General features: G+C 43.1%; 1 protein-coding gene across 2 annotated transcripts in view; it reads right to left on the reverse strand.

The window, feature by feature from the left end:
* The window catches only part of TNFSF11 (TNF superfamily member 11), a 42194-nt gene extending 23771 nt beyond the window's left edge, over nucleotides 1–18423 (reverse strand). The window contains exons 1-2 of one of the 2 annotated variants that reach the window (XM_006076501.3): nucleotides 17691–18423; nucleotides 10381–10548 (exon numbers count right to left, since the gene is read on the reverse strand). In XM_006076501.3, coding sequence (XP_006076563.2) covers nucleotides 10381–10548; nucleotides 17691–17906 — 384 coding nt within the window. In that variant the 5' untranslated portion in view covers nucleotides 17907–18423. Of the gene's footprint in view, nucleotides 1–10380; nucleotides 10549–11101; nucleotides 11269–17690 lie in introns of those variants that run through there. The other variant, XM_044926842.1, reaches the window with a different exon arrangement.
* Nucleotides 18424–19879: the final 1456 nt, after the last annotated feature.

The following is a 19879-nucleotide window of genomic DNA, read 5'->3' on the forward strand; positions in this document are numbered from 1 at the left end:
GGGAGCACCCTAGTGATAAGGAAGCTATGTGAGGATGGACCTCTCAGACCTTGAATCTTGAAAAGTTTAAGCAAATATTTGCTGCCTGGTCATCTCAGATATGGGCTTCCCAGGTACTGCAGTGGTCAAGAATCTACCTGCCGATGCAGGAGCCGCAGGAGACCTGGGCTTGATCCCTGGGTTGGGAAGATCACCAGAGGAGGTTATGAGAACCCTGAAAAATCCCGTGGACAGAGGAGCCTGGTGGGCTACAGTCCACGGGGTTGCAAAGAGTCAGACAGGACTGAGCGACTGAGCACAGCACAGCACACATCTCAGAGTGTTCTGTGCAACTTCCAAGACCCGTCTTCTCCGTACCACACAGGCTGAATCCTGCTTTTCAAATATAGTCATGTCCTTCACCAGTGGCTTCCCTGTCCCCCAATGGCTCTCACCTCTTCCTAAGATGCTTGGTGGTGGTTTAATCACTAAGTCGCACCCAACTCTTGAGACCCCATGGACTGCAGCCCGCCAGGCTCCTCTCCATGGGATTCTCCAGGCAAGAATACTGGAGTGGGTTGCCATGTCCTTCTCCATAAGATGCTTAGAACACCTCTTTGGTCAGTATTTACCCTGAAACCTTCCCGAAGACAGACCAGCCCTTCTAAGAAAGATTTCCCAAATCATAGAGTCTACTCCTGAACTACCAAATCAGAATCTTTGTAACAGATCTGGGAGCCTTTCGTTTCTGTTTTAAACAAGTTCCCCAAGTGATTTTTAAGATCAAGTCAGGTTTGGGAAATGCTGCTCAAGGGCACATCATTCTCTTCCAGTTCCGCAGGCTGGCCCTCTCCTAGGATGAGCCACTCCTGGTGGAGCAATCCAAGCATCCTTCACCAGGTGCCCTCCAACTGAGGACCCTCAGTCTTACTGACTTCTGGAATTGCAGCCCAAGAGCCTATGTCACATAATGAGATGCTCCTCTTTTAGGCATGCCCTTGGTCTTCTGTTTTCTTTTTTAATGTCAAGCCAGAATATCTTTTCTTCTACCCTGGAGTACTTCTGGCATGAAGATAAGCCCAACTCCTACAATACCACTCACTGGTTATTTCCCTTTTGGAAACCCTCCTACCTTCTGCCCTGGGTCTCCCCTGTGACTGAGCCCATCACAGCTAATGGGTCGTTGTTGGACAAAAACCAGTAGATGGCTTGGTTTTGTAGGAAAATTCTGTGGGTCGTGCTTTGGCTTTCCCATAAAGGCAGCTTTTATAAATGCTAGATATGATTGGGGTTGATTGAATTGCAGTTCCCAAAACTGTTATGGCAGGGATGAAATCCCATTGGAAAACCACTACATGACTAACATCTTCACTTGGGAACGTCAGTGCCCCCAAACCCCAAGCTGCCTTGTGGGTTTACAAGAAACTTTCTTGGGACACATACTCTTATACACAAAGGCAAAGAGATAATGAACGGGGTTTAATTTTTCCCCTTGTTTTTGTCATGTGAATTTAACTAAAAAGCAAATGAAAAATAATCTCTATATAACAACTGCAATGTTTATAATTTCATAAGTAGTTAAGATCTACTCAGTTTTATGTGCTTTTTTATGGACTTTAGTTTTAAAAGTGGAAATATGTTTCCTGTAATAATTGACATTGGAATTCTAAGGAATCAGCTTTACAGATGGAAAAAACAACCACTCAGTCTGATGAACTTTCTGGTTTTAAATTTATGTTCTTGAACCCACAAAACCTACCAAAAACTGGGAAAGTGAGAATCAAAATTTATTCAAAGATCTCAGATACATGGATTGAACAAACCTTTGGAAGTTCCTCAGAAAGATGCATGCTGTTAAATCTACTTTCAAATTTCTGTCTCTTTTGGAATCTAAATAATCCTAAAGTACTTTAAGTTTTAGAAAATGACATCTTGACTGTTCCAATTTTTTGTATACTTGTATATACATAGAGTTAACTCTTGCTCACACAGTGAGCCCACTTTCCTGCCTAAACAGGATTTAGTGAGTGTCGGAGACCAGTCATTGTCCTCCTAGAATCCATCCTTTCCTCTTTGCAACTAGTGACAGGCAACCCTCTTTGCTCCAGCTTTGGTACCAACAGCTGCTAAACCAGAAATGACAATGTGCAGCCCGCCTTGCATCCAAGGGTCTGCTTATGAGCAAGTTCCAGACAACAAGACACTGCTAGGAATGATGATGTCTCCGCTTCCAAGTACTGCCTTGACCCTTTCTTTCTCCCTTTCCACTTTCTGGGAGTGACAACGTATGGAGACGACAACTTGGATCCAGAGATGAAAGTACCTGATGAGGATGGAGGTGCCTTCCTGCCAGCCCTGAACTTCCACCTTTAGATTTTTGCACATAAGAGAAAAAACTGTCTTATTTCTTCCACTGAGTGATAGGTCTCTTTGCTACAGCAACACAGACTGTACTAAAGAACAGTGAACGCATGACCAAGGAGCAAAGGGCTGCAAATCTCTGGCTACATCATTCTCAGTATCAGGAGGTAGTTTCACATATACTGTGAACCCTGAAGGAGATAGCTAATGTGCTGATTCCTGGGGAAGAAAATAAGAATTCAAGGTAAGAATCAATTGTTCAATGATTATGACTCTGGTCTGACTCCCCATTTTTGGTAAATCTTTTGAGGCTCAGTGACCTACTGACTCCATGAAATGGTTACTTAGGAACGTGCTAACAACATAGTTTATTGGTAGTCATCGTCATTGGCTTTTATATTCTGGGGTGAAATAGAGTTTTGTAAGAGCATATAAGAAGCCAGAGCCATGTTTCCAGCTCCCATTATGGCCCTGCCTCTATATAGGTTACAAGCCATGAAGGGGCCAAAAACATAATTAAAGCAAGAAGTTCAGCTAAAGATAACCTTCAACAAAATATGATTGCATAGAGGCAACAGGAGAAGAGGGTGGCAGAAGATGAGACGTTAGATAGCATCATCAACTCAATGGACATGTATCTGAGCACAGTCCGGGAGATAGTGGAGGACAGGGAAGCCTGGTGTGCTGCAGTTCATGGGGCCGCAAAGAGCTGGACGATTTAGTACCTGAACAACAGCAACAATGGACGCACTGTTGCTTCAGGCTATAATAGTAACAATTACCAACTATACCATTGGTAAGACAACCAATAAATGAAAATCAGGCTTACAACTTTATGAATGGCTTTATGAACTGATCAATGACCTGCGTTTAAATAAAAAATTAGTTTACGGAATTTAAGAAGTCATCAGTCCTTTTTTTCCTTCCATCTCGAGTCTAAGTCAGATGTGATATATTGAAATGTGAGCAAAAAGGCTACAGCTCTTGTCCTGATGGAGCTGCAGTTTTGTTCCAAGACCTCTAAACATTTCTGATTATGCAGTTTCTTGAGAGAAGGAAAAAATGCAATGCTCCCAAACTTACATATTTTTTACTTAAGTATTAAAACATTGTTGAATATTAGATACATTATAAAATATTCTAAAGTTAACATTAAAAAATACATATACATGTAAGAGCTTCCCAGGTGGCGCTAGGGGTAAAGAAGCCGGCTACCAGGTAGATCTAAGAGATGCCGGTTCGATTCCTGGGTCGGGAAGATGCCCTGGAGAAGGGCATGGCAACCCACTGCAGTATTCTTGCCTAGAGAATCCCATGGGCAGAGGAGCCTGGCGGGCTATAGTCCACAGGGTCACAAAGAGTGGGACACCACCAAAGCCACTTAGCATGCACGCACGCATACATGTAAGTCACCATCCTTCCTTCCCACATCCTAGAGGGTCACCTTGAATGCACTGAGCCCTTCACACTGGAGAACAAGGTGATTGATTTGTCTATGGATTCTCTGCCCCGTATCACCCTTTCAGATACATTTCAAAATAAGTCTCCGGAAGTTTTTCACAAACAGGTACCCAACGTGAAATTAGCAAGCAAGCATAGAAACATCAGAGCTTCCCAGGCGGCACTAGTGGTAAAGAACCAGCCGGAAAACGTAGGAGACGTAACAGACATGGGTTCAATCCCTGGGTCAGGAAGACCCCCTGGAGGAGGGCATGGCAACCCAGCCCAGTATTCTTGCCTGGAGAATCCCACGGACAGAGGAGCCTGGGCGGCTACGGTCCATTGGGTCGAAAAGAGTCAGACACAACTGAGCGACTAACACTTAAACTTAACAGTAACATCAAGTAGAGTTACCTCCCAGGTCTCAGGATATATAAATAGTGTATAAACTGAGCCTGACCAGGAGGTCTGAGGGCCACGCACCCCTGCTCAGGCCTGAGCGCCCACATCGCTCTTCAGCCTAGCAGAGGCCAGAGAGGCCACCAAAGCCGGAACAAGAACTGCTTTATAAATTGGACACCGCATTTGTGCTAGTGTTTGCTTTATTGTCATAGACTGTTATGACAGACTTCGTAAATTGTGGTTGGCAGAGCTGGATCACTAAGAGGCTTTCAGAGTTCTGTGCTAAAGGGGAAAAAAAGCCAAGAAAACCCAGCCGCAAACAAAAAAAGGGAGAAAAACAGCATTACTAGTCTGACCAAAGACGGGCTGGGTAAACAGCAGTTTTTGCACACATAGAATGTGATACTGTGCTTATGTCTGGCATTTGTTACCACTGGATGGGGCGAGCTCTCAGTAATGACTGCAGCCTCCAATGTCATTTTGTTTCACGGGTTCACCCAATACCTGCATTAGAACTAAAACTGAGAGTCACACCTACCTGCGCATGCCTGCTGTCCTATTTTTAACATCAGCAAGAGCAATGAGAAGCCTGATTATTCTGGCAAGATGCGTAGGCTGTCACATTAACCAATAATCCTTATCATAGGATAACACATTTGGCAAATCACTGTTTGGCCAAGGTAATGTGGCTCAGCTGGTAAGGAATCTGCCTGCAATGCGGGGGACCTGGGTTCCATCCCTGGGTTGGGAAGATCCCCTGGAGAAGGGAAAGGCTACCCACTCCAGTATTCTGGCCTGGAGAATTCCACAGACTGTATACTCCAGGGGGTCACAAAGAGTCAGGCACGACTGAGCAACTTCCACTTCACTTCAAGGGAAAGGTAAATCCTTGGTTATTGGAGAAGTTATAGCAAAGGGCCTAGCACAGTACCACCCTTCATGAACACTGCTTGACTCTAATGATAAGATATGAACAGCACGCAGCTTTGGCCTAAAGAGTCTCTTGTTGGGGAAAAAATGGCATCTTCTACTTTCAAACACACAATGGTATATATTATGACAGCTTCTTATTCTTTAAAAAGGATTACCTGTGTGTAACATTGTTACCCATGAATAACACGTAAAATACTATAGCACAACAAAAATAAATGTGAAATTAATAAAAAGTTCTACTCATCCTGCGGGCTTCCCCGGTGGCTCAAATGGTAAAGAATCCGCCTGCAGTGCAGGAGACCTGGGTTCGAGCACTGAGTTGGGAAGATCCCCTGGAGAAGGGAATGGCAACCCACTCCAGTATTCTTGCCTAGAGAATCCCATGAACAGAGAAGCCTGGTGGGTTACAGTCCACGGGGTCGCAAAGAGTTGAACACGACTGAAGTGACTTAGCACGCATGCAAGACATGAGGTAACACTATCACTTTTTAAAAATAGCAAACAAACTGTCCTAATTCCATTTTTTAATAACCCAAACTATACCCACTTATACAAAATAATTTATATTATATTAAATTATATATATATATATACACACAATCATATTCACACACACAATGACATCTACGTTAAGGTGTTTGTTCTCTTTTATGGATTATGACTTTGCACAGTTCCATCTTTACATTATCCAATCCTATTTTAAAAGTCTCTGTAGAGTTCTCTAGTTTTATTTTCATAAGCTTTGTATCGGTTCAGTTCAGTCGCTCAGTCGTGTCCGACTCTTAAGCTTTGTATATTCCTTGTTAAATGAATTTTTCAGGCTTTTTAAAAATTATGAATGAAATCTTTCATTCATGTTTTCTAATTATTGTTTGAAATGGGGACAGCTAGTGATTATTACCTATTACTTTTGTAAACTGATTTATTTTTCTTGTAGCCTCTCAGTTCCTTTGAATTTTCCCAAGTATACAATCACATCCCATTCAAATTCTCCCTTCTATATATTTTATTTCATTCCTATATGTAATTGTGTTTGCTAGCACATTCTGAACAATGTTAAATAACATGGGGACAGTGGATATCTTTGTTGTGTTCCTGATAGTGAGAGAAATGCTCCTATTTTTCATCATTAGCTAACTTTTAGTTTGAGCTATTTAGGATAACATCAAGAATCCAACTAGTTCTACTTTCTAATGGATTTTAAACATCAGAAATACGTGCAAAATTGTGTCACTCATTTCTCAGTTATCTAGCAAATGATAACGTTTTTCTTCTTTGACCTGTTAAAATGAATCATCCTTGCATTCCCATAAGTAAACATTAATGGTATATGTTCTTAATATTACTTATTTTCTAAATTATCTTGGCTGATTTTGCATACTCATTTTTCCAGAAGAAACCCAAAGCATAATTTTTAAGAACCAGGGTACCAATGAAATTAAAAGTTTGTCTTCTTTCCATTGTAAGGAGATTCAATATATGTTGATCTAAATAGAAAATTAGGAAGCAATCATTTACATAACCAGAATTACCTTAATTAGGGGTTCAGTTTTGAACTAATACATGACCTCTAGTACATGTAATTGTTGTTTATAGATAGATTACTCAATATCTCAGAGGCGGGATTAAAAGTGAACAAAAATGAAACATAGAGCAAAATAATAAAAGTGAATTAGAATTTGTCTTTCTCTGACTTATTTCAGTATATATATTCTCTAGGCCCATCCATGTTGCTACAAATGGCAGTATTTCATTTCTCTCCTAATATTATATCACTTATACATGGAATCTAGAAAATAATACAAATAAATCTGTAAACAAACAGAAATAAACTCACAGACAGGAAATAGACTTATAGTTACCAAAGGGATCAAAGAAAGGAGGGGCAAGTTAGGAGTCCTGGATGAACAGATACAAACTACTATCCATACAATAGCACAGGAAATTATATTGAACATCTTGTAATAATCTATAATGGACTACAATGTGGGAAAAATAACTGAATCACATCACTGTATATCCCAAACTAACATCATATTCTAAATCAACTGCACAGCAAATTGAGTGTTAGATTTCACAGTGTACAGCGCAGTAAGTCCCCTTTTCCCACCGTGGATCAGAATTTTTGAAGATAATTTTAAATTAAGGGTCTTGCAAATGTTATGTCTTTCCTCCCCTAATATACTGTCCTTCACAACACAGCTTATAAATGTCTCAAGAACAGGCTCTCTATATTCTGAATGACTGCATTATTTAAATCAAGTCTAAGTCTTAAATAGACCTGGAAGTTTCCTAAGGATAATATGTACTTAACACATTTACTGTTGCTAGTAATAAAAACATCCCAGTGCTTTTCTGCAACCTGTTTCAGTGTTTGCATTGTTTTAATGCAATTTTAGAAAAATGATCAAACATGCTCTATCTAAACTTTAAAAATGTCTTTGATTAAATCATCAACAATAACAATGAATTAGTACTAATGGTGGTAAAGTAATATATAAACATTTAATGAGTGCATACTCTATTTCCAGGACTGTGCTTAGGTCCTTTACATCTTTTATTCAAATCAACCACAATCCTATTACAGAGGGATTGTGAACTCTAGTTTTTAAAGATGAGGAAGGCAGACTGAAGAAATATCAAGTACTCTCCCAAGATCACATTTATTCAAACATAAGTCTGACTTCACATGCTATAATTTCACATGTCTGACTTCACATGCTACAATTTCTCCCACAAAATATACATGATTAAAATGATAAGAGAGCGTGCTAAGTCGCTTCAGTTGTGTTTGACACTTTGCAACCTTACGGACTGTAGCCCGCCAGGCTCCTCTGTCCATGGGATTCTCCAGGCAAGAATGCTGGAGTGGGTTGTCATGCCCTCATCCGAGGGAATCTTTCTGACCCAGGGATCGAACCCACATCTCTCACATTTCCTGCACTGGCAGGCGGGTTCTTTACCACTAGCACTACTTGGAAAGACCTGAAAGTGAGAGTGAAATGTTGGTTGCTCAGTTGTGTCCGACTCTTGTGAACCCATGGACTGTAGCCCTCCAGGCTCCTCTGTCCATTAAATTCTCCATGCAAGAATACTGGAGTAGGTAGCCATTTCCTTCTCCAGGGGATCTTCCCATCCCATGGATTGAACCATGTCTCCTGCATTGGCAGGCGGATTCTTTACCGCTATGCCACCTAACCTACTGCTACTACTGCTAAGTCGCTTCAGTCGTGTCTGACTCTGCGCAACACCATAGACAGCAGCCCACCAGGCTCCCCCATCCCTGGGATTCTCCTGGCAAAAACACTGGAGTGGGCTGCCATTTCCTTCTCCAGTGCATGAAAGTGAAAAGTGAAAGTGAAGTCGCTCATTTGTGTCCGACTCTTAGCGACCTCATGAACTGCAGCCCACCAGGCTCCTCCATTCATGGGATTTTCCAGACAAGAGTACTGGAATGGGTTGCCTTTGCCTTCTCCCGCCACCTAACCTAAGATGAGGTAAATACAGCATAGCAATCATTCAATTTCCAATTGCTTCCAAAAGTGAAAAATCAGAAGTTATTCATTTTTCTCTTGTTTTTAGTAGTTTAATTTTTTGCAAAAGCAGAAAAAGAAAATGCTATAGAACATTTAAAAATGAATTAGACTAATGGAATTATTGTTGCTATATAGCTCAAAAATTACAATAGAAGATCAAAAGATCAAATTTAAACCTACATTTTAAAATAGGCATCAAAAAAAAATAGGCATCTACTGCATAAAGCTAAGCACCTACACACTGAATATAATGAAAACGCAATCTTTTTAAACAACATTCTTATAGATATTAGAGTGATATATACTTCTTTGATTCTATGATATATATATTTTTATATTTCAGAATCTCTGAAATGGATGCAACTAGAATCTATAATGATTATGTTTAATTCTTTAGTCAATTTTTTTTCTCTCTTTGTGATGCATGAAATAATAAAGTAGGTTGAAAATTCGTGGTTTCTTAAATTTGTTGAAATATAGCAAATACCAGCCTGAAGGGTTATACAAAACAGTTTTATCTCTCCCTACCTCTATATCCAATACATATCCTCTTTTTTAGAAATGCGATTACTACTTGTGAATTTTTTAAAAAGAAACTAAAATTTCAACTTAGGTTTGAGGCATTTGAGACATTTAGAATTTACTGTGAGATGATCAGAGATAGCTCAGGGAGCTGCAAACTAGAGGTTGGGATGTCCGAGCAGACGCAAGAACCCATCAGATGTGTTATGCGAGGCATCAACGTGGACGCACGCCCTGGAGTCAGGGGGCTCTACCCAGTTCTTGCTGGAGTCAGTAAGTAAAATAATGCCAAGGCTGCAGAATTCCCAAGGGACTATATCCAGGAAAACAAAACAGGTAGTTATTCCAGCGTTTCTCCACTGAGGCTGTCAGTGTAGAGAAGTCATTTGTCTTCTGTATCCCCATCCCCTCCCTTCTCACTCAGCCCTCCTGGAAAATTAGAAAAGGTCTGGAGAATTTCCTCTCCCCCAACATCAACTCCTGCTCTACTTCACTTCCCCTCACAAGTCAGATGACAACAGAGGACCAGCTAATACTTATTCTCCACAGAACCCTGGATCCACACACAGATGGGGAATAGGGGGTCTTCGCATTTCAAAACCCAACATAAAGGAAGTAGCCAGTAGAGAATCCTTGAGCAGAGAGAATGGTTTCTAAGGCAGGGATTTCAAACTAGCACACTGGCTCGCTGACTACCACAAACCATCCCTGTCCTCCTTTCAGGAGGGAATTTAAATGCCTCCTCCAAAATAAGAGAGAGAGAGAGGAAGGGGAGAGAAAGAAAGAAAGGAAAGAACATTTGCGTGAACACCGATGGTCACTATAATTAACCACGCCGTCATGTCCGACTCTTTGCAACCCCATGGACTGTAGCCCTCCAGGCACCTCTGTCCGTGGGATCCTCCAGGCAAGAATACTGGAATGGGTTGCCATTCCCTTCTCCAGAGGATCTGCCTGACCCAGCGATGGAACCCAGGTCTCCTGCATTACAGGCAGATTCTTTACCATCTGAGCCACCAGGGAAGCCCAATTAACCACTACCAACTTCAAAAGGATTCTGCTAATCCCTCAAAAAAAATTCTCTTTAGCTCTCTTACAAATTATTAAAATAAAAAAGAACAAAGTCAACAGCACTTAGCCAATTTTAATTTTCAGCATTAGTAGAGTCAGTGAGGGCTCTTGACTTATCATCTCAATGTGGACTCACCTTCTGCACAGCTGCTTGAAAAGCCTGTTTAATTCTCTTACACGAATCAGGTATTAATTTTGAGTCTTGACTCTCCAGAGTTGTGTCTTGCAAATCCGTGTTTTCATGGAGCTTGAAAATTCTATTAATGCAGTGAGTGTCATCTTCTGATATTCTGTTAGGATCCATCTGAGAGGGGGAAAAAAGTGTGAGAACGTAAGAGTGTTTATCATTGATCACTCTGCTATTGAGTCAAGCGTGACTAAGACAACAGAATTCATTCTTGGAAGAAAGAATGCAGGTCCCCAACAACTAACAGTTAATACAATTACCCTCCAATTGGTGCAAACATTGACTTCTAATTTGCTTTTATGAGTATCTGACTATCATCCACAACACACGTGTACACATGTAATTCATGGGGAAATTATCAAAATTGTCTGATGTTATTCAAGTCCTCACTGAGGGGAAGGGCATCAACAAAATTACCAGTGTTCAGTACAGGAAGAGCAAGCCTTTTAAGTCCTAAGGAGCACGCTATGTGGGATTATGAAGCCCACTTGGATATTCAAAGCATGAAACCTACATAAATCAGATGAAATTAACATCATGTTCAGCTGCCATGTTTGCCTAGCCTTTTCCCTTAATCAATGTGTGTTTTAATCAGCCGAAAAAATCCATTTCCTAGCCCCAAAGAAAACCTGCAGCCAGAAGCAATTTCCCTTTTTGTTGAACCTCTCACCAGTTTTTTAGATGGGAGAGCTACATCTGTCAGAAGGTGACTGAAAACGTGTTTGGTGATGCTTGGGATCAGCTGGGGTGAAGGGGGCTCATGAGCAACCTATACATATTCATGCTGAGGGAATGCTAAAATTCTTGAAGTGCGTGGGATGGTCCCACCCAAAATATCCCCACAGAGTTATCAGCTGGTCGCCTAGTTACAACAGGTACCAACACAAGCATTTCTTTATATATTACTTTTTAAATTGTCTGCCAGCTCCTCCTGGGGCTCTGACGAGCCTTTATAGTGGTTTCAACTGCCAAGTAAAGAGGAGAGGTAATTAGCTACCTAATTGTTTTAATAATAGTGACTTAATTTATCATTCTCTTCTTTCAAAAACTTCAAGGTACTTCATGTGCATTTGCTTTTTAGGTACAGGCTAGATTTTTTAAAAAAAAGGAGGGGGGGTGGAATTATGTAAGTCTGCCATCAGTTAATACCAGCTCTCTGAATCCCTGGTTTAATTATCTTTCTAAAAGTCAGTGGAAGATGTGCAGATTTATTAACCAGCTGTCAGAAGTAAACTAAGTACCCTACCCATATCCAAAACTCTCAAAACAAAATGATAGCCTTTCCACAAATGTGCACCCACCAATGCAAATTTTATCATTCCACTCTTGTAAATTAAAGGACTGGTAACGTCTATAAGCACGGGAGAGGTGTCACTCAGGACTCAAAACTACTTGCAACCCATATTTGTCTTTTATGTCTCTAAGATAATGAGTACAAATCATAATATCTGAGATTTCATATAAGGCAAGCTTTCCATTCCATAGTTCTGCTTAAAAGCCCACTTACACCAGTAAGTTTCCCACAAAACCAGAGAGGCTTGGGCAACTGATATGAAGGTCACTGGGTTTAGACCTCACGAAAGAAGTTTCCTGCGAAGGTCTCAGTTGGCTCACCACCAGAAAGCCACTGAGCTAGAGGGACAGTGTGGTATTGGGGGGAAACGCCTGGGGACCCTAACATTGGTTAAGCTCCAACCCCGCTGACAAGCTGAGCGCCATCAACAGAAACAGTAGCCCCCATGACTCTTGCTGTGGGAAGTATAGTCCTGTATCTTCAGGGTTACAAGCTCAGCCAGATTTTGTTAGAAATGTAGGTGCCCAGGCCCCACCCTGGGCAGTGTCTGAGAATCTGCATTCTAACTCTGATTCGAGGTGATTCTCATGCACGTTAAGGTTTGAGAAGTGATGCTTTCAAATACCAAAGGTACAAATATCAATTGTCTACTATTAAAATGTCTCCAAATTTCCTTGGATACCCACTTTTAAAGGTTTTTCACAAGTAATACCAGCTAGCACAAAAATACTGATATGGTCAATGATGGCTAAAGGTTTAATGAAGAGAAATATGATGCAAAGATTTTAGTCTCTTCTCTCTTAAAAAATAGCCCTGCCCAGGTCCCACCCTGGGCCAATTTATTCAATATCCCTAAGAGTTGAGGTCAACTGAATCTCTCTCCCCGAGTGTATCTAATGCGTAAGTGAGAACCACTGTTTCAGATGGTCATGTTAGGGCTTGTTTGTTGTTTAGTTGCTAAGTCATATCTGACTCTTTGCAACCCCATGGACTGTAGCCCACCATCTACTGTCCATGGGATTCTCCAGGCAAGAATGCTGGAGTGGGTTGCCATTTTCTTCTCCAGGGGATCTTCCCAACCCAGGGATCAAACCTGCGTCTCCTTGATTGGCAGGTGGATTCTTTACCAGAATCATCTGGGAAGCACATTTAGAGCTAAACATATATAAATGTTACCAATTATTTTCCCAAATGAAAGTGTGACATCATTTAGTTTGATATTATACTCACTTATTTTGTTTACTTAAGGGTCATACATTAGAAATTTATTTTTAAATTTTATTTTATTGAATTAATTTGCAATGCTGTATTATTTTCTAATGTAGAGCAAAGTGATTGAGTTTTATATATATATATATATGTGTGTATGTATATATATAGCAGTTTGCATCTGCTAATCCCAAACTCCCAATCTGTCCCTCCTACACCTTCTATCTTGGCAACCAGAAGTCTGTTCTCTATGTCTGAGTCTATTTCTGTTTCATAGATAAATTCCTTTGTGTCCTATTTTAGATTCCACATATAGGTGATATCATATGGTATCTTGATCTACTTTATCTGATTTACTTCAGTTAGAATGATCCATCCATGTTGCTCTAAATGCCACTGTTTCACTCTCTTTATGGCTGAGTAATATTCCATTATCTATATGTGCCATATTGTCTTAATCTAGTCATTTGTCAGTGGACATCTGTCCTCATGTCTTGGCTGATGTGAACATGCCTCTGTGAACAGTGGTGCAAGTGTCTTAGGAACTTTTTTTCATCTACAACCAAATGTCTTTGTTAGTCTGCTGCCCTTGCAACTCTCCGTGCATGGGGGAGACCAGGAGAAAGGGCGGAGCAGAGGTGCAGGGCCAGCCACGTACGTGCATGCTAAGTTGCTTCAGTCGGGTCTGACTCTCTGCACCCCCTGGACTATGGTCCACCAGGCTCCCCTGTCCATAGCATTCTCCATGCAAGTATACTGGAGTGAGTTGCCATGCCCTTCTCCAGGGAGCCTTGCCCACCCAGGGATTGAACTGAGGTCTCTTGCACGGCTGGCAGATTCTTCACTGTCTGAGCCACCAGGGAATCCCCAAATCACAGTAAACTGACTTACAAATGAATTCACTGTACTAGAAATGACTGAAAATATTAAGTGAATCTTGAATATCTGATTTAAACTGGACTTCAAAAATATATGTATCAGATGGTGTGGTTCACATGCAAGTAACTCAGTCTGAAAGCTTCCTTGAAACTTCATTGCTTGTAGGGTTAAATGAGGCAGGATGCTTGCCATCTGTGCTGCTGCGTTTCCTGGTTTTTCAAGCCGCCAGCCCACACACCTCCACATCAGACTTTTGGTAGTGACGGCTCTCCTTCTTGGGCAAAGAACAGCTCAGGGAGGTTGGTGTGCATGCTGAGGGTTTGGGGAAAGAGTTAAAAGGGAAGAGAGATTGCGTTTTCTGAAAAACTTATCTTATAGCTAAGTTCTAAACTTTGAATATGGTTATATGGATGTGGTGTGTGTATGTGTGTGTGTTTAAATACACATCAATATTTAAAAGCAACTTTTTGGAAGGGATTTTTTTCTTTGTAAACCAAAGTATGAATACTATGTGGTAAATATATAGCACAAACCACACGCTATTTTTTCTTTGGCAAGGTTGGTGGGGGAAAAGCCAATCTACACTGGATCTAGTACTTTCTTTTTTTTTTCTTTCTTAATCTAGGCACAAGCAGTCTGCAAACATTCGGGAGGCAGATTCACTTTTAACTATTCAAACATGAGTTGAGAAAGGGAAACGTGTTTTAAGTCACTATAATTTTTTTTTTTTTACATTATTTGGGGATATTTTTCTAAATGCATTTAAAACTAAATTGAACTGTTTTTTCTTTGAACTTTTTTAATGGGGTATAGCCAACTAACAATGTTGTGATTCTTGAGGATTTTCAGGACTTCCCTCTCTCACTTTTAAACAAAAACAATAAAACTGGCTTCATTTTCTTTTCTTTTTTACTATAAACTGCAAACATGCTACCTGATATTAGATGATTTCATTCTAACTCAAATGCACTCAGGAATCCCAAGTAAGTGACCCACAAACTGAGTGGAAATCAAAAATCTATCTCTTATTTGGTACCAAGTTCTCATCCAAAGGAACTGATGTAAGTGAAAACATTCAACCAGTGTCAGGTCAAACTGGGTCTATTCTCTCAGCTAGAACTTTCAAAGAAGGCTTCCAGCAAATGTAAAAGTGTAAAGAATTGTAGACTCAACCTACAGGTACTGACCATGGAGTTTCAACAGTTACCAGTGGATCTATAAGCAAGCATGTTATTATTTTGAAACAAATTCCAAACATTCTATTTCATTTGTACCTTCTTCTGAATGTATCTCTAAATGTCTAGGACTCCTTTAGATATCATCCTCAGCAAAACCTAACCACATCTAGTGGGATATTCCTATGAAAACATTGTTCCAAATATTACTTCTTTACTGAAGAAAGCCACTTTTTAAAAATGCAGCCCAAAGCTGGGTTCAGCATAATGGCTAATACATTTTGTATAAATTTTGGAGAATCCCAATCTTCATGACATCTAGGAAAACTGTACCCAGAAATTCGATGACATTAAATTCTCCAAATGAAATTTTTCTAGCCAGGCTTACTAACTTACATGTGGACTTTGAAAAAAATTGTTGAAAGTTTTCACTGTTATCCATGTGACGTCAAGACTGCTAAACGATCATGAGAAGGCTAGACTTCTCAGCCCGCCAGACCATTAATACTGGGACTCCGTACAAAGAGGTCAAACAATTTCTTCAACAGCCCAGCAAGTCATTCTTTTTGAAATGGTCACATTTCCATGGTTCCTGTCAATCTAAGCTGTTCCTGGTCCCTACAATCCATTCATCCCCTAGCTCTTTCAGTGCTGAATACTCACTTCACAATTCCTGCTATGAAAATGCCATAACGCTAAGGTGTTAGAAGAGATAAAAGATGGAGAAGTACTGGGGCTTCCCCGGTGGTCTAGTGGTTAAGACACCGCCCTTCCAATGCAGGGGAGTTGGGTTTGATCCCTGGTGGGGAACTAAGAACTCACGTGCCCCAGGACCAAGAAGTAAAAATTAATTAATTAATTAAATTTAAAAAGAGGGAACGACTGCATCTTCTTTCTCTTTCCTCAATGCTTCCCTCTTATTTGACTAGGAATTTAAAGTCTTTTGCTATAGTCCCCGTCATTACCTGGCATCATGCATGCAACACAGCAGATGGGCACTGTATGTTGACTAAATGGTTCTTAACTCGTATTCTGCACCACTGAATAGTGCCATGTGCAGCGCAGGCACTCAGTATGTACGTATTAAACGGGGGAGGGGGCAGGACCATATACCGGATGAGAAAATGGATAAATCAGTCATTTTTGGCTGCAGCGCAGTCCAATGAAAGAAAAATGTTTCATCACTTTCATATAGATTTGTGTAATCTAAGAGACCCTGATGCTGGGAAAGGTTGAGGGCACGAGGAGAAGGGGGGGCGACAAAGGATGGGTTGGATGACATCACCGACTCGATGGACATGAGTTTGAACAAGCCCCGGGAGGGAGACAGTGAAGGACAGGGAAGCCTGCTGCAGTCCATGGGGTCGCAAAGATGGGACAGGACTGAGCGACTGAACGACAACATTGCAAGTAAACTACTTGGAAGCTGTGGTTTTAGAAAAGCTTTCTCAACAGAAAAATATGTTTATTAATATACAAATACAAATTTTCTAAAATACTGTGCATAGTATGTCTACTTCTGTCTCAGTTCATAAACTAGTTCTACAAAATGCAAATTACTGGATACTGAATACTTAGCAAAAAGTCTATGATGACAAGTTCAGGACTCTGGCACATGTCAAAAACCTGTACAATCCAGGCAATGCCATGTCTCATGCATCCAATTTGGTTTAGTAATCACCTTTGAATCTGAAAACCAATGAAGTCCAAACCCAACTCTCTTTTCCCATAAAAAAAAAAATGCACAGTCAGCCCCCCACTTCCTTTGAGAAAGAGTTCACAGCACCAGACAAGAATATTTGAATGAATCCAAGCAACTGCACAGCAATTTCCAAGAAAACACAAGAGCAGAAACCACCAGAAAGCATAATGTTACAAATTTACCCCTTCCTTTCTACTATCTCTCCCCAGTCCCTAGCCGGTTTCTCCATCTTTGAAAAGCTTGGTTATTTGCTACATTGTCGCCAAGCTGTGCCAGGGCAGAGAACTTCACCACCTCCACACACGTCTCGCTTCCTTCCTCCGCCCACCTTCGTGGGAAGGCACGTGGGCCCTTCTCTCTTCTTTCACCCAGAGCGAGAGGAGCCCGGCTCCTAAGACTAGGCGTCCCTAGCCGCGCTGTCTTTTGGTCCATCTGTATGCCGATGCTCCAGAGGCTGCGGGCAGCGCACGCATTGCGACCTTCAGCTCCGCGCGCACCCCGGAACGGTGCAAAGCAACCAGCCCCAGGACCCCGCAATCTCTGGGGGGTGGGTGGGGAGGGAAACGGTCGGTGACGCCTGACTGGAGACGCTCCATTTTGTTCCTAAGTGAACATCAATAAGTTCATTTTTTGCTCCAAGAAGGATACAGAAGGGGAGAAAAGCGCGTAATCGTTTCCAAAAGAGGTGAGCGACCAATGCGGTCTCGCCGGGGGAAATTCAAACGCACCACGCCGGGCGAGCCCAGCCTCAGCGAAACAGCCTGGCCGGGCTGCGCGCGCGGGGACCGAGGCCAGCGCTCCGGGCCCCGAGCCCGGCTGCCCCGCGCCCGGCTGCGCCGCAGTCACACGTTCTCTTTTATTTAAGAGTCCCTTTCCCCTCCGGAATATGCAAGATCCGGGGAAGCCCGGCCGGGGGGGACCAAACTCCACCGCCTGCCAAGTGCTGGCGGGTCGAGGTGGGCGCGCCCCACCCGCGCGCCCCTGTGGGGCGAGCACTCACCTGCGCTCGGAAGTAGAGGAACAGGGCGACGCTGCACACGACCTGGCCCAGCCCCAGCCCCAGGAGGGCCACGAACGTGGACCGGGAGGCGGCGGCGGCCGCGGGGGTTGCGGGCGGCGGCGGGGCGTGCAGCGGGCCCTCGTGCGGGGCGCCCGCGCCGCCCATCTCCTCGGAGCCGCGCAGGTACTTGGTGTAGTCTCTGCTGGCGCGGCGCATGGCGCTCGGCCCCCTCGCTCGGGCGCTCGCCTCCCTCCGGGGCTGGGCTGCCGCGCGCTCAAGTCCGAAGGCGGCGCGGAGCCGGCGCGCGGCCAGGCGGGCCTCGACGCGGGGCGCTCAGAACCCGGCGCTGCTTCGGGGGCGCGCGGACCGGCGGGGAGGGCTCCCGGCCGCCCCAACTCTTATAAACCGCCTCGGGAGGGCTGGCCCCGCGAGCCAACCCGCCCCGGGCGAAGCTGCCTCTTCCACTCCCACCCCGGGCTCCCCTTCCTTCCTTTCGCCCTCCCTCCCTGCCTCTCTCACTCAAAGGCCTCCTCCCTCCCCGTCGGGGCCTTCGGGGGTGGAGGCTGTGGGTTGGTCCAGCGGTTCCCAGACACCACTTGCCCGCCGTCTGAAGCTCGAGGAGATGGGCTTTCTGCAAGTCCAAGAGCTGGGTAGGGGGAGAGGCGAGGCAATGCCTTGGTCAAGGATGAAGGTGACGTTACAGACATTCCTGAGTCAGTCTGCATCCCTGAGCCTCAGTTTCCCCTACAGGATTTAAAAAGTCGGACTTGGTGATGTATGAAGGCCCTTCCTGCCTGTCTCACCTCCTCTTCCCTCCCACGACCCCCCCCCCCCCACCCCGGCATTTTTTTTTCCTGCAGGAAGCATCCTCAGGAGCACTCTCAGAGGGTGCAGCCTCTAGCATACAGGTTCCAAATATAGATTCTGATTATGTATTTTGGCAAGCTTAGGAAACCAGAACCCTCTCCCCCAAACCCTGGTTTCTGCACCCTCAAAGTGGCTTTAAATGAGGCAGATTTTGAATGTGGCAGCAGGAAGCTTCTAGAAACCAAGTCAGACTTTAAAAAAAAGAAGAAGAAGAAGAAAGAAATGGTACAGAGAGAGGATCCAGTAAGGTCACATATAGGACCATAGATGTTAAGAGAGTTGGGTCATATGCCATTCCTACCGCTTGGCAGTTATTTTCCTTCAATGTCCTAAAAATAAGAGTATACACTTGGAGGTGGGCCACCCAGGAGGGCCCATCCTGCTGCCAATCAGGGAAGGAGAATGTTACCCAAAGCTGAGCTGGCCTTAAATGTTGGGTTTCCTTGCTAAGGAAAACTTTCTAGGGCTTTTCAAAAGTATCTCTTCAGAATTGTACCCCTTGGCGAGAAAATGAAAATATGAACATTGCTCACAGATTTTGATACTTTTTCAGTAGGAGAGAATGGAGGTGCTGGCCAAGGTAAACACAGTTAAAAAGTTCGGATGTTTTCACTTTGTGTCCGTATGTTTTCAGTTTGTGTCCCCTTTTTGCATAGTTCTCGAAAGGACACTTCCAAGAGGGGAGATTTTTCACAATGGCACATCTCTGAGTCACCCAAGTTTGTGTTCTCGGTTGAACACTTAGAACTCATCATGCTTTGAAGAAGAGCAACCAGGATGGGTTAAAAAAAGGACCCAAACAAATGAAATGATTTGTTCCGATTCAGATCAAACCCAGGGCTCTGTGACAACCTAGAGGGGTGGGATGGGGTGGGAGGTGGGAGGGAGGTTCAAGAGGGAGGGGAAGTATGTATATCCATGGCTGATTCATGATAATGTATAGCAGAAGCCACAACATTGTAAGTAATTGTCCTCCAATTAAAAATACTGCTACTGCTGCTGCTAAGTCATTTCAGTCGTGTCCGACTCTGTGTGACCCCATAGACAGCAGCCCACCAGGCTCCCCCATCCCTGGGATTCTCCAGGCAAGAACACTGGAGTGGGTTGCCATTTCCTTCTCCAATGCATGAAAGTGAAAAGTGAAAGTGAAGTCGCTCAGTCGTGTCAGACCCTCAGCGACCCCATGGACTGCAGCCTACCAGGCTCCTCCGTCCATGGGATTTTCCAGGCAGGAGTACTGGAGTGGGGTGCCATTGCCTTCTCCGCCAATTAAAAATAAGTAAACTTTAAAAATTGCGTTTAGCATGTATACGTGTATGCAT

The sequence above is a fragment of the Bubalus bubalis genome, chromosome 13 (genome assembly GCF_019923935.1).
Source record: "Bubalus bubalis isolate 160015118507 breed Murrah chromosome 13, NDDB_SH_1, whole genome shotgun sequence".
NCBI classification, from domain to species: Eukaryota; Metazoa; Chordata; class Mammalia; order Artiodactyla; family Bovidae; genus Bubalus; species Bubalus bubalis.